The sequence below is a fragment of the Colossoma macropomum genome, unplaced genomic scaffold (assembly GCF_904425465.1).
Source record: "Colossoma macropomum unplaced genomic scaffold, Colossoma_macropomum, whole genome shotgun sequence".
Lineage (NCBI taxonomy): Eukaryota > Metazoa > Chordata > Actinopteri > Characiformes > Serrasalmidae > Colossoma > Colossoma macropomum.
Genome location: NW_023494802.1, coordinates 23,163,033 through 23,178,550, shown reverse-complemented (window position 1 = coordinate 23,178,550; position 15,518 = coordinate 23,163,033). Strand labels below are relative to the sequence as shown.

At 37.5% G+C, this 15,518-nt stretch overlaps 1 protein-coding gene across 1 annotated transcript; it reads left to right on the top strand.

Annotated features, from left to right (window-relative positions):
- Positions 1-363: 363 nt before the first annotated feature.
- ptges3b (prostaglandin E synthase 3b (cytosolic)) lies at positions 364-14,172 on the top strand. Its single transcript, XM_036591676.1, has 8 exons — positions 364-567; positions 7,430-7,543; positions 8,342-8,411; positions 8,524-8,622; positions 9,634-9,717; positions 9,883-9,939; positions 13,447-13,471; positions 13,661-14,172. Coding segments are annotated over exons 1-8 (471 nt in total). The 5' UTR covers positions 364-565; the 3' UTR covers positions 13,681-14,172.
- Positions 14,173-15,518: the final 1,346 nt, after the last annotated feature.

Sequence of the window (15,518 nt, the reverse complement as noted above, 5' to 3'; positions counted from 1 at the left end):
TTTTCCCTACTTTAACACACTTGACCCAGCACATATGAAGCTTGTAGTTAATTAGTTGAATCAGACGTGCTATACCTTCTGTAAAAAATGCCGTTAGCCTAGAAAGCAGATAATAAATATTATCCTTTAAATGGACTAGCCTCTTTATCAGCTACTATTCCTGATAATTCTTGTAGATTATTTACATTTTTCCCATTTTTAGACGGAGGAATACATTTCATAGAAGATATTTACTACAGGATTCACAGTGGGGGGAAAAAAAAACAAAAGGAAAAAAACAGCGTTTTGCTCAGCCAATCAGACGGCGTTCTGTGCGGAGCTTAATGAATATTAATAAGCTCCCCCTTCCTACGAGAAGAAATTTCGCGAGGAGGGTGGTGGAAGTTGACAGCAGAAAGCGGCGGTCTTTGCGAAAAGCTCTGGAAACGTCTACAGGCTGGGCTAGGAGCTCCCCAGTGAAGTTCCTTCCTATCTCGGGTTCATTGAGACGAGATCCCCAGGAGGACGACACAGTAAAGAGGAGTTTGCATTCAGAATAACCGCGAAAGTGGTATACGCCAAAGCAATGTAAGTTTACTATTAACTAAAATTAGTTAATAAATCCACGTGTCTCGATTTCATGTTTGAACAGAACAGTAACTAACGTTGCTTACCCTAAGTGGGAATGAAAAGCTAGGCTAATTTTATCTTGCTAGCTTAGCAACTGTTACTTGTAGCAAGGCAATGAGTTATGAATAAGAAACTATTCAGCTGGCTATTGTGTTTCGCAAATGAACACTTATTTTTCTTCCGTTCAACTTTAGACATACCGCTTTAATTAAGTTAGAAAATATTTATTGGTGGAAAAGTGACTTGTATAAATCGATAACTTGGCTAGCATGGCTAACTAGCTAGCTATCCCTTAAAGCTGTAGGCTGACATTAGCTGATTAACTTAGCTAGCTAACTGGTTTGTGATGTGGGATTTTGCATCGATTTTGATAGCTGTGTGAAGTTAGCTTGCCAAGTGACTCTAAACCACTGTGGATCATTTTGCTAACCTGCTTAGCTAGCCTGCTGGTTTCATATGTTAACCTAGGTTCTTGGCGGTTCTGACAACCGCATGGTTGTGCATTGTCATTTCTGTTGACAACGGAAGACTCTGATTGTGAGGCAAACATGTCAGTGCAAGCACACGACTACAACATGTGAACGACATCTCCTGTAGTTTTATCTCACATCAATAACATATGCGTAGCGGTCGCTTATCATCGTACATCGTAGCTACATACCAGATAGCATGTTAGCTACACGTGAACTCTGGCCGGTTTGCAAGGAGCCATGGCCGAGCATGCTGTAACTGAAGAAATTTCTTGTAGACTGGTCTATGTTTTGGAAAATTTCACCATTACTTCTTTAAAAAATCCTGCGTTTCTTATGTTGGTTTTTGACACATTAATAAGCAATAGGAAGTGAATTAGCTTATTATATTGCTTTTTATTCTTGCTACAGCTTATTGGCTGTGTGAAATAATGTTAGTTGTCTAGCGATATGACTGATTTAATACCCGTATTGAATTGTAATTAAATGCGTGCCATTTTGGGAAATAACTAGAGTGCTAAAATTGCAGATGTGTTAAATTAATATTATTGATGTTATTTATAATAATTAATTTAATATTAATATTTTTTTATAAAGCAACCAGAGTTAATAAGCAAGGATCAAAATTTGAGTGAGGTCGATACTGCAGAAATGCGACCTACTTCACGGAGGTTAATGCCAAAAATTTGTACTACACCAATGCTAACGTCTAATATCTTTTATGTTTTCAGCAGTTAATTGTTTTTCACCTTTTCATAATGTTTATGTGCCTATTGCTTTCATCTGTTCGTTTCTTATCCCTTCATTCACTCCACTGATTACTCAAAAGGCACACATTAAAAGTGTAATGAAAACAATAATTGCAAACACTGTCACTTTAAGAATAGGTTTGAAAAATGAAAAAATTAGGTATCACTTCCCCTTTAAAAAAACCATATGTGATAGTTTGTAATCAGTAGGGATGTGTACAGGTACTCGAGTACTCAGTTAACTGTTCCGGGTGGCAGGTTTGGAAAACTGGAACTGCTATTGAGGTATCATTTGTTTTGTCACAGAAAGTAAGGGAGAAAATATACAGGCCAACAATTCAATAAACTTCTATTAAAGCTGTATTAGCCTGTAGTATTTGTGTCTTAAGCTGGTCAGTTAAGAAGAGAGATCAGGTTGACTTAAGAGGTCAGTTGAAAAGCAGTAATTGTTGATTGGGTAGTCTTGGGATGCAAACATTTCCACATAGTAGGCTACACTCCACCACATTATCAGAACAAACAGAACAATGGCATATAGCTTTCAAATACTTAATGAACGTAAATGACAGTCTTTATTATACGTTGTTTATCTCCCAGTAGACACCATTGTTTCAATATAGGAATATCTAAAAGAAAAAAAAAACTGCTTGACTACCTGTAACAGCAGCTTGAAAGGAAATTACAGATTTCAGTAGTCAGTGCGATGGCTATATGAAAAGGTAGGATGCAAACACACATCTCTACGTTAACTGTATGGAAACAGCTTTACACCAGGATGTCAGTCTTTTAAATGTGTGGGTGAATTTGACAGGTTGGCTGATGTTGGTGAAGCTATTGGTGTTGAAACTAAACAACCATACAGCCCCTCCTTTTAAGTCTTTCCCGCACAACACATGCACAATGCCTAGAATAGAACGCTTACTATAGTCCACTTTTGTTTTATAAACCACGTTTGTGTAGTATTAAGTAACCTACCAAAAATGATTGCAGTTCATTTGTACATGACCATTTTCCAACCTGTCATTATCTCTATCTTTTGTCAAGGCAATACGCTGTACTGCTTTTTATCTTTATTTATTTATTTTTATTTATTTACAAAGCTGTGAAAGAGTATTTGCCCTTAACCTAATTTCTTTTATTTTTTACTAATTTGTCACATTTAAATGTTTGATATTCAAAAATTTTTAATATAAGATAGACAACACGAGTAAACACAAAATGCATCTTTTGAATGATCATTCCATTTATTGAAGATAAAGATTTATTCAAAACCGGTGTGAAAAAGTAATTACCCCCAAACCTAATAACTGGATGTGCCACCCTTGGCCGTAACAGCTGCAATCAACCATTTGCGATAACTTGTGAAGTGTCTTTTTTTACATCGCTGTGGAAGAGTTTTGGACTACCTTTTTTTTTTTTTTGGGACTAATTTAATTTGGCTACAGGTTATGTATAATATGTGTGTGTGTGTGTGTGTGTATGTATGTATGTATGTATGTATATATATAATTTTTTTTTTTAAACAGAATGGAAGGGGTTTAGTGCTATTTCCAGTGCAACGTCTAATTTATCTTCTGTGCATTCTTTAATTTTATGTAATGACTTTTGATTTTAAGATCACAATTTCATTTTGTTTTTCTTCACTTTACAAAGAATGCTGTTTATTAAAAAAAAAAATCAAATGAACCATGACGTACATGCTTAAAGTTTATTTCATTGATTTTCATTTTTGTAAAAATGAGCAAATATTTCGCTTATTTTTAAATTAAAAAGACATGGAACCCAAAATTTAATTTGATTTGCCTTGGTAAGGTAATATACGTGCACATACGTATAGTGTCCAGGATTCATTGCTGTCACAGCATTACACTAGTTTAGTAGCCTCAACTGAGTTGATAGTGTTAAATAACAGCAACAAGCCATTAATCCAGCCACAGTGGAGATTCTTTTAGGATTTTTTATGATGTAGGCTTATAAGTAATCAGCATTGTAGTCTCATAAGTGCTATGATTGTGTTAAAACAATGGCAAGGCAGATGAAGTGCGAGAAACGTACAGATGTACGTGTGTGTGTGTGTGTGTGTGTGTGTGTGTGTATATATATATATATATATATATATATATATATATATATATATATATATATACATATACATACACACACTATATTGCCAAAAGTATTCACTCACCCATCCAAATCATTGAATTCAGGTGTTCCAATCACTTCCATGACCACAGGTGTATAAAACCAAGCCCCTAGCCATGCAGACTGCTTCTACAAACATTTGTGAAAGAATGGGTCACTCTCAGGAGCTCAGTGAATTCCAGTGTGGTACCGTGATAGGATGCCACCTGTGCAACAAGTCCAGTACTGAAATTTCCTCGCTACTAAATATTCCACAGTCAACTGTCAGTGGTATTATAACAAAGTGGAAGCGAATGGGAACGACAGCAACTCAGCCACGAAGTGGTAGGCCACGTAAAATGACAGAGCAGGGTCAGTGGATGCTGAGGCGCATTGTGTGCCGAGGTTGCCAACTTTCTGCAGAGTCAATTGCTACAGACCTCCAAACTTCATGTGGCCTTCAGATTAGCTCAAGAACAGTTCGTAGAGAGCTTCATGGAATGGGTTTCCATGGCTAAGCAGCTGCATCCAAGCCTTACATCACTAAGTGCAATGCAAAGTGTCAAATGCAGTGGTGTAAAGCACACTCTAGACTCTAGAGCAGTGGAGCCGTGTTCTCTGGCGTGACGAATCATGCTTCTCCATTTGGCAATCTGATGGATGAGTCTGGGTTTGGTGGTTGCCAGGAGAACAGTACTTGTCTGACTGTATTTTGCCCAGTGTAAAGTTTGGTGGAGGGGGGGGGGTTACGGTGTGGGGTTGTTTTTCAGGAGTTGAGCTCGGCCCCTTAGTTCCAGCGAAAGGAACTCTTAATGCTTCAGCATACCAAGAGATTTTGGACAATTTCATGCTCCCAACTTTGTGGGAACAGTTTGGGGATGGCCCCTTCCTGTTCCAACATGACTGCGCACCAGTGCACAAAGCAAGGTCCATAAAGACATGGATGAGGTGTGGAAGAACTTGACTGGCCTGCACAGAGTCCTGACCTCAACCTGACAGAACACGTTTGGGATGAATTAGAGCGGAGACTGCGAGCCAGGCCTTCTTGTTCAACATCAGTGCCTGACCTCACAAATGCGCTTCTGGAGGAATGGTCAGAAACTCCCATAAACACACTCCATAAACAACTGTTACAGCTGCAAAGGGTGGGCACATTAAACCCTATGGATTAGGAATGGGGTGTCACCCAAGTTCATATGTGTGTGAAGGCAGATGAGCAAATACTTTTGGCAATATAGGGTGTGTGTGTGTGTGTGTGTGTGTGTGTGTGTGTGTGTGTGTGTGTGTATCAGGGATGCGGGAAAAAATAGATTCTTAGATGCATCGCGATGCGGACGTGAACGATTCTGAATCGATTTACAAATGTCAAAAATCAATTTTCTAAAAATTTAATTTATAAAGTAATGTTGGCGGAACGCAAAAGGCGGAACTTGGAAGTGCGTAAGTGCAGCGCCCAGACAGTCTGTGGCGGCACATAGCAAAAACACGACTGGATGAGTGAGAAATCCGACCGGCACCCTCTGCATTAAAAGCCAGGTTAGGTCAGGAGTCACAACCCAAATGATAAGAAGAGCCATTTTGTCCTTTTAACGAAAAATCAAATCACCTTGGGAGCCGCAACATTTAATGTCCAGTATGTTTCAGTATGTGCGAATGTCCTAGGTTAAAAAATATAAACGAAAACGCGGATTTACTTTGCTCTGCTTTAAGCTTTAGCTATAGCTGCTTTCCTCCCATCTCCGGCAGAAATCTTTTCTTCAGAAGTAGATCAGTTTCTCGTAAAATGTCCTTCAACGTTCAACTGTTTTCCGAGGCTGAAGTCGCTTTTCATTCTCCAGCTTCTTGTTCAAATTTTCCCGTTCCACCTTAAATTCTGACTGAGGTGCCGAATGTAAATGCGGCACCATTTAAGGTGGAACGGGACAATGACGTCATCTTCACAACTTTTGTGTTTTACAGTCTCTCGTTGCAGATTTAACTTGCCAGGAATCAACTGCGCTGCTTATAAATGCGAATAACGCATCATTGCTAGGTGACCTGCAGTCTGCCAGTTCTCAGTTGTTGCGAAACAGGGCTTTCGTGCTATGCTGCACACGAATGAGACCAGAACTGAAGTTATAAAATCACTGAATTAAACGTGTAGGACGGCTGTAACGTGCTGCGTGGACATCTATTGCCACATGATCTTATGTCACCCTAACTGCGCATTTTATCGCTGATGAGTGGCAGCAGCGTCTCATGTGCTCCAAACAAGAGCAGTGAATGCGAGCCTTCTAGTTCACTTATCACATCCCTTCCATTTGATTTATTAATAAAAGATGTTGTAAAGTAAATTCATTATAGATTATTACAAATACTTTGCTTTAAACGTACCAAGTCTTGCCACCGCAAGAAAATAGAAATCCTGTATAGAAAAAAAGATGCATCAAGATGCATCGTTTTAGAATCGCATCGCAGCCCTGTGAATCGTAATCGTAATCGAATCGTGAGGTGCCTAGAGATTCCCACCCCTAATTTTATTTATATATATATATATATATATGTGTGTGTGTGTGTATGTATATGTATATACACACACAGCTGCGAAGGGTGGGCACATTAAATGAACACTAATTGTGCAATAGCAAAATGAACAGTAATTGTGCAGAGTATGTTCTCTGTAAAGCAGTGGTGCACAGGTCCTGGAGTTTGGTAGTTTACCTCCCCAAACACACCCACTAAACCTGCCAGTTAACAGATGAGTTAACTCGGGTGTGTTTGAGCAGGTAAATCACTAAACTATGCTGGACACCAAGCCCTCCAGGACTGGAGTTATGCACCCCTGCTGTAGAGGATGTGTTACCTTATTTTCACTTCTCATAAATTTTATTTTCATAAAATCAACAAAATATAAAATTTGACCGGGGTGCCCCATTGAATGGGTTGTGAAAATATATGTGCATGTATAGCTGTGGTTTAAACTCTACCAGAGTGTTCTTGGGGGTGAAAAACCTTGATATATCATAACATTGTGGTATACTAATGTTATTTTATTTGTTTATTTTTTGGTCAAAAAATATAAAGAAATGTAAAAATATTGCGGCTGCTTCGCCTTTGCAGAATCATAGGTGACTGAGCACTGTGTAAAATTACGCTAATATTACATTCTCTTAGCTAGCTAGCTAGCTAACATTAGTTTACCCAGCCATTGTTTTGATAAACAAGTACACGTGACATCTGAAATTAGTGGCTTCCCATATTCTTAACAGTAATTATATAGAAGACTGATTCTGAGTAGTGCATTTGGCCAAGGTGCCAGTCTTTACCTCAGTATGTGTACTGAATAGGCATGATGCATATTAATGTTATTCACTTTGAGTGTGCTTTTTAAACACTTCTGAGTTATAGAAAATGAAGAAATGTGAAGAAAACGAGTACTGTGCATGTATATGTAGATCTGAGTTTGCTCACCTGCATATGCATATGTCTCATTATCAGGCATCCAGCAACTGCAAAGTGGTACGACAGGAGGGACTACGTTTTCATTGAGTTCTGTGTGGAGGACAGCAAAGATGTGGAAGTAAACTTTGAGAAGTCCAAATTTGGTTTCAGGTTTGTGGTACAGTTAATGCGGTGGAAGCACACCAAATACTCCCTTTGCGTCTTATTTGTTCAGTCGTCAGTTTAATACATCTTTAATGTGAGGAAATGCTAAAATTGGCTATTAGCTAACTACAGCTTTAATATCTACAGGCGTAGATGCAAAACATAAAAGACTAAAAATGGGGCATAACAAATAAAGTTGCCATCAAAAACCCTGAGCACAGCGGAAAAAAGCAACAGGTAACAATATTACTGTGAAAAAATGCAAGTTAAGTGAAGTCTGAAAAACTGCTTGGAGAATCTCCAGGAATTCACAGCCAAAAGACAAGAGCTTTACCATAACGTAATGTAATCTAGTACAAATGAAATGAGACAGAAGACAAAAAGTGTTTTATTCATCTTCATTGTGCTTTATGAACAAAACAAATGTTACATCAGTCAAAACCAAAGTGTAGGCAGTCTTTAATAAAGTACTGTTTTGTGTTCTGTTAGTATTTAGTTTGGCACATTGTGACTTTTGCAACATCAGTTTACAATATTTGAGTCTTTTTACAGAGAATCAACACAAAGCTTTGGCTGTTTAGATGTTAGTTGAAAATGGTAGTTAAGACTAGATATTCAGTTATATAAATTAAATGTTTGGAAGGCACAAATGTGCCTTTGGTTTGCAAAGCTAGTAGCACTTCATATAGTTGAAAGTAATTCTTCTTTTCTTTTTGGGCTTTGTATGTGCTTCCAGAATATATACAGTGAATCTGAGCGTAACTCCTTTCTTTCTTTCCTTCTTTTTTTTTTTGTTTTTGAAAGTTGTCTTGGTGGAACTGACAATGTCAAGCACTCAAATGAAATTGACCTCTTTGAAGCCATTGATCAAAATGTGAGTTCTCCAGATTCTAATTAAATTATACATTAAATCAGTTAGTGTATTTGAATAATATAGCTTTTCTCTAATTCCGCACATAAGTAATACTTCTTTGTCCTTCTAATAGGAGTCAAAACACAGACGCACAGATCGGTCAGTGTTGTGTTGTTTACGGAAAGCAGAATCGGGGAAAGCATGGCCAAGGTTAACAAAAGAAAAAGCAAAGGTCAGTAATGCCGTTTTTGGCAAATTGTTTAATTTCAGTAGAAAAGTCTTGCCTGCCATGTTGCATTACAAACATTACTTAAATCGTTTTCTTCCCATAAATTTGACACTTTTTGAAGGGTTGCTGAGAGTTGTCAGTGTTGCACAGTGTTAGAATTAACTGGGGTAAATAAAGGGAGACATGCCCCAATATTCAACTTTTTTGTCATAATGAAACATAAATACATAGATAAAAAATGTCCCTAAAATGATGTAAGTGTAAAAAAAAAAAAAAAACTGCATTTTAAGTCATTTACCTTGACGTATTAATTTGATGTTTGTTAGCTGTGTTTTGCATGTCATGCAAAGTGGCTCATTTATATGTGAAATGCCCCTGAATTTCAGTCAGTGAGGGCAAAGATTGCCCCTTTGCTGTTGTAAAAGGTCTCAGATGGTATCAGATGGGTGTGATAGACACTCTTACAAATTACTACAACTTTGAAAAGCAGTTGAGCAGACACTCTTCTTACCTACATAAACTATTAATTCATTTATTTAGGACTTGCACATATTGAAAAACGTAACATTACTTTGTAGGATTTTACGAAAGTAATGTATTGTTTTCTAAGCCTATAGAGAAATCAAAGAATGGTGAATAGATATAGATTTGACTGCATAAAGAAAGGACTTTTAAATGTAGTAAACTCATTTTGAAAGCAGTATATATTATCACAAAATTTGATCAACAAAAAAGATTTTTTGTCTATCCCTGGTTCACAGTACAGTCTGTACCTCCTGGATTGGCAAATGTTGAATCAACACAGTGTGCCCATACTGCATAAAGACCTTAGTGGTGACACAACTCAATAATAATGAAATAATTGTTAAATGAATGAGTAGAGGATTGGTGGGCTAATAAAATGCTCTCTGATCAATATTTTTTATTTTGTCATTTCATTTTTCTGTATTACTTCAAATAGTGCACTAAAGAAATGGTTGAAGCATGTCGTAATGATGTACATTTCTAATGCAGCTCAACTGGTTAAGCGTTGACTTCAACAACTGGAAGGACTGGGAAGATGATTCTGACGAGGAGAACTTTGACCGTTTTTCAGAGGTTAGTTTTTTTCCAACCAGTTAACAAAGACTTCAGGGAATTTCTGATTGTGTTAAATGAAAGAATGCAACAAGGCACAAATGTTGCAGAAGGATGAGGTTAGGATGTATATGACTGAAACTGATGGGTGTCTTTACATGGCTGTGCTGCTTTTGTTGTTTGTAGATGATGAACAGCATGGGAGGAGAGGATGAATTACCAGATTTGGATGGAGCAGATGATGTAAGAACCAGCATTTATTCATATTAATCCAGCAGTTGCTCTGTTTTATCTAATTAGGAATCCAAGCACCGTAGGTGCATGGCATCCTATTGCTTTTGCTAGGGTTTTTTTTCTTATTCTTTTTCTTCCCCAAAACTGATTGGGGAGACGACACTAAGTCATCCTAACACCAAACTTGGAGGGTAGGTGTAGTATCTCTCCCACTACTCAGGCAGGTGGAATGACCCTTGTTGGCCTGATTGTGATGCTATAGAGCAACATTTTATGTGTTGGTCTATGTCTTCTAAGCAATGAGGCCTACACTCCAAATTCTTGCTTCTGTGTAATCCTTGGTTTATTACACATAAACATCCCACTGGCTTGGCAATATATGTGACCTCTACATTTTTCTACTAGTCTAAGATTTTTTAAGATATCCACACAATATTGGTCTCAAAATGTTCAGAGGAGTCTGCTGGTCAGGAAAATTGGGATATTTTTAAACAGTATGGCCGCCGCATGCCAATTAAGCCCACTTGGGTTCAGCTTATTTCACGTAAGTGGCTACAGATTTGGATTGCCTTGGCCAATTGTCATGAAACTTAAGAGGCCCATACCCCACATGATTCTGTGGATGCTTAAGTTTGATATCAAAAGTTCAATAGGGGGAGCTATAACAACAAATAGGGGTGCGGGAAAAAATCGATTCTTAGATGCATCGCAGTGCGGACGTGAACGATTCTGAATCGATTCACAAATGTCAAAAATCGATTTTCTAAATATTTAATTTATACCGTAATGTTGACGGAATGCAAAAGGCGGAACTTGGAAGTGCGTAAGTGTAGCGCCCAGACAGTCTGTGGCGGCACATAGCAAAAACCGACCGGCTCCCTCTGCATTAAAGCCAGGTTAGGTCAGGAGTCACAACACAAATATTAACATTTTGTCCTTTCAACAAAAATCAAACCACCTTGGGAGCCGCAACATTTAATGTCCAGTATGCCTCAGTATGTGATAATGTCCTAGTATAGGCTAAACAATTTAAACGAAAACGCAGATTTACTTCGCTCTGCTTTAAGCTTTAGCTCAGCTATAGCCACTTTCCTCCCATCTCCGCCAGAAAACTTTTCCTCAGAAGTAGATCAGTTAAATGTCTCTCAACGACTGTTTTACGAGGCTGAAGTTGCTTCTTATTCTCCAGCTTCTTGTTCAAATTTACCCGTTCCACCTTAAATTCTGACTGAGGTGCCGAACGTAAATGCGGCACCATTTAAGGTGGAACGGGAAAATTCGAAAGAGAAGCGACTTCATCTTCGCCACTTTTTAGTGTGTGACAGTCTCTTGTTGCAGATTTAACGTACCAGGAAACCAACTGCAGTGCTTATAAATGCGAATAACGCATCGCTGCTATGTGACCTGCAGTCTGCATGCCGGTTCTCAGTCATTGCGAAACAGGGCTTTCACGCAATGTTGCACACGTCCTGTCTCATGAATACTTTACTTACACAGCGATTCCCCCTCGTCTCTACAACGAGACCGAAACCGAAGTTATCCGAAGACATCCATAACCACTGGATCTTATTTCACCGTAACTGTGCATTTTATCGCTGATGAGTAGCAGCAGCTTCTCGTGCTCCAAACAAGAGCACTGAATGAGAGCCTTCTAGTTCACTTGCCACATCACTTCCATTTGTTTTATTAATAAAAGATATTGGAAGTAAATTCATTATGGATCATTACAAATACTTTGCTTTAAAAGTACCAAGTCACTTTAAATAACAATAACACCGAGTCACTTAGTCACTTTAAAATGTATATTGTCTCTATATTCTGTGTATATTTTGTGTATGTTTAATATATTTCAGTGGGTTTTTGTTGTATTATTTTCACTTATTTACTTTCTGTAGAGTGATTTAGCTGAGCCTCACCACAAGCATTTCATTTCAATGCATAAATGTCCTGACATGTTGTGCAAGTGACAAATAAACTTGAACTCGAAACTTGAGCTCACGCCGTGAGAAAATATAATTGCTATATAGAAAAAAAAAGATTGAGATGCATCGATAATCATTTAATAAACGCATCGCAGCCCTCTGAATCGTAATTGAATCGAATCGTGAGGTGCCTAGAGATTCCCACCCCTAACAACAAAACATCTGTTTCTCAGCAATCGCTTGGCCAATTGAGCTGAAACTCTGCGTGTTGCATCAGTGGTCCACTTTAGAAGTAAGTTGTTAAGAACAACTCTGTCATTGGATAAATATGGCCACCATTGGCCAATAAGCTTTCAACAGGCATTGTCTTTTAAAATGCTTTCAAGTTTTTCTGCAGTTGTTCAAAATTTGAAAAATTGACTTTTTGAACTAGTCTCTGAATTTTAATCAGATTTTCTCTACACAATCTGTGGAGTCTGTAGGTAAATCATTAAAAAAAAAATGACTTTATTGCAAAGAATGGCCTTGAGACATCAGCTACTCTGTTCAGCTTTGCTTTTTCTTAATGGGCTAAGAATACATCAGGCTTTCTCTGATTACAGCCAGATTTGGCAGTATTGTACAAAACAGTCACCTGAGGAGGCATGCGAAGTGTTGTTTAAATTGGTCCCCATGGGCCTCTACAGTGCTTAACCAAATGCAAATTTACTTAAATGTTATTATATCTTTCTATGATTGAAATGAAGGTTTCAAACTGCACATCCAATTAATGTCTAAAACTTTGCAATTATATGTGTGTCCCAAAATAGCAGAGGAAATATGGAAATTTGACAAACACATCTTGGCCACAGAATCAGGAATGGCAACATATTCTTCGGCCACCAGAGGGAGTGTCAGCATTAAATGCAAATTCCTACTTCAAACATATATACAGTTGTAGGCTTTACAAAATTTATCTCGTGGCACAGAAAGCTTCTAGATTTTATGTATTCCACCGAGCCTGACAATTTTGCAAATACAACTCTTTTTTTCTTTTTTCTTTCTTCTGTCTTCTTCTTGAGGTTTTATCAAATCACCCCAAAATTGGTTTTAGAACAATGTTTTAATATTACTAAATAATCAAAAATTGAAAGTTGGGAACTTGTTCCTAAAATGGTGCTTGTTTCCTTAATGCTACCTACCAATAAATTGTCTCAAAAAATGCATTGTTGCCATGTGCCGCTTGTGGCTCACCTTGAAAACATCTCCCTTCCAGTTAGAAGTTGCTCGGTTTAAGTCCTGCCTGAGCTGTCCTTGCCAAAGCAAAGGACAACTTGATGCAATGTGAAGTTTGTATCTTGAGAGCCTTGTAAGACACTAAATATTAATCATAATCAAAAAATGATGGCAATGGAAACTTGGAAACAGTATGACAGACTGATGGTGCTTGGACCACTGTGATTGCTGCTTGCAGCTGTATTTTGATATTCTCTCAATAACCTTAACTGAAGTTTTTTAAAATATTCTGGAGAATTCATCTCCAGAGCTGCCACCGATCTATTCAGCTTTGATGATTTCTAATTTCTTCTTTTTAATGCTTTGTTAATGTTTTCAGGAGTCTGCAGACAGTGATGATGAAAGTAAGTTCAATAAAAGTTAAATATTTAAAATTTTCTTTATATTAAAAGAAAATTAATGAGCATGTTGTTTCATTTATTCTGAAGTGCTTTCACCTGAAACTACTGAATTTCATTATGCATTGTGTAATATTTCTGAAAGTCTTCAAATACACAAAAGCAGCACTCAGTTTATTGTTTCTACCCCTGTAGAAATGCCTGATCTAGAATAGAGCTGCTTGTCGATTGCAGACGCAAGGTGGAAGAATGAAACGAAAGGCAACCAAAAAGGAGAAATATCACATCAACTGTACATAACAACTCAAAAGGAGAAGAGGAGCTGAATGAAAGCCAAATGAACGGACAGTTATATTTAACATCTTGTTGTCCATGCAGGGGCTGTTCTTCCACCATTGTAGACACAGCCTCCATTGAAGGTTAATATGCATACTGTCAGCGCCAGTGAGCAGCCTTGATTTGTGTTTTGATCTGAACCTCAATATATCCATAATTTGCTTTCAGGAACTGCACTGTACATGTATTTTTCAACAGAAAAGCAATATAATTGATAAAATGGTGAGCAAAATACATTGTAATTAAAAGGCAAAGGAAGACCATGTTTTAAATACTTCTCCACACACATTCACACCCTTCCCAAGATTTGTGTGTTTAGTGGAATCAGCATAGATGGCAACCCTGTGATTAAAATTGAGAATGATAAAGAATTTCAGAACCTCTCATATTATTCCCAGGTATTTGTCCACAAGGACTTTGTCATGGTAGTTTAGATTGCTGTGTTGAACACTTGTCTCCCACTTTCTGTAATATTTATAGATGAAAATAATTTAGAACAAATTGCGGAAAATGGTGGTTAGTATCTGATTTTTGTGGAGTTTGTCTTTTAGTACATTTCCAACTATGTTGCCCTTATCACTATGGGCAACTCTGGCAATAGAATAATTTGATGACCATTATATATTGATGTTAAAAGATGTTGAATGGCTGCTGTCAGATTTAAACACACAAATTTTGACCAGTTTAAGTTTAGCCATCATTTTCCTACAAACATGGACCAAATACTATATATCTGGGTATTGCTGGTTGCTGGTCCTTGTTATATATTTTTTTAAGGAGACTTTTAAAATTGTTCAGTCTTTTTAATAAACTGCTTAATGTTCACTTTTCATTTTCTTCAGTTAAGTAGCAAAGACAGTTCAGTTTTGCACTTTGTGATGAGTAACTGGGGTTCGATATGTAAATAATAATGGCATAATTCCCCTTTACTATGTAATTGCATAAGGACCCTAATGGTGATTATTTAGAATTTACCTGCTGTGCAAATTTTTTAACTAAACGTAGGGCAGTTATATAAAACTACTCTAGCAGGTTTTCTCTATCTATCGATCAGTCAATCGATATAGTGTGCAGTGATGCCTAAAGAAGACAAATTCCATACAATGAAAGGATTTTTCCTGCCACTCATGCATTTGATATTCCAAGGTCTCCGATGACCCTTAGAATGCATCTTGTGTTTTGACGAATAATATATTAAGTACCCCGGTCTCTGTAGATTTTTATTTGTATTTGTACAGCCGCTTAACATTGGAGCATCTTCTAAACCCGCGTTCTTGCTAATCAGTATTAGCGCCCTGTGGCCGTAGCGTGAGGTCCTAGAGCCCGCTCTTCGCTTTACCGCTTTTATTAACATCATGTTTAAGCAGTTCGTGTAGATAAATGATTTTAATTTATATCAGTTTTAATGGCAACAAGTCAAATGTAAAACTCGTCAGTCCCTGATAAGTAGGCTTGATTGTGTTAGAACCAGGGAATTTGCGTTTACCACACAAGTTAGGCTGCATTTATTTTACAAAGACAGCGCATTTGATTGTCCGTGTCTGCTCATTATGATATGATACACCTAATTAATAGGACATTGTCATATGATTAAAATACCTCGCTAAATTGACTGCCATATTTACATTATTAATCCATGTAAACGGAGTACGTGAATAAATCGTAAAGTATTTACATTGAAAACAAAAGTTTTCACAGGCTAGTAACATTTTACAGA

Excerpts from the sequence above, each read along its gene's own strand:
- ptges3b (XM_036591676.1), top strand. Across the intron at positions 8,412-8,523 it reads TTGAAGCCATTGATCAAAAT|GAGTCAAAACACAGACGCAC; the intron begins GTGAGTTCTCCA and ends TCCTTCTAATAG. Across the intron at positions 9,718-9,882 it reads ACTTTGACCGTTTTTCAGAG|ATGATGAACAGCATGGGAGG; the intron begins GTTAGTTTTTTT and ends TGTTGTTTGTAG.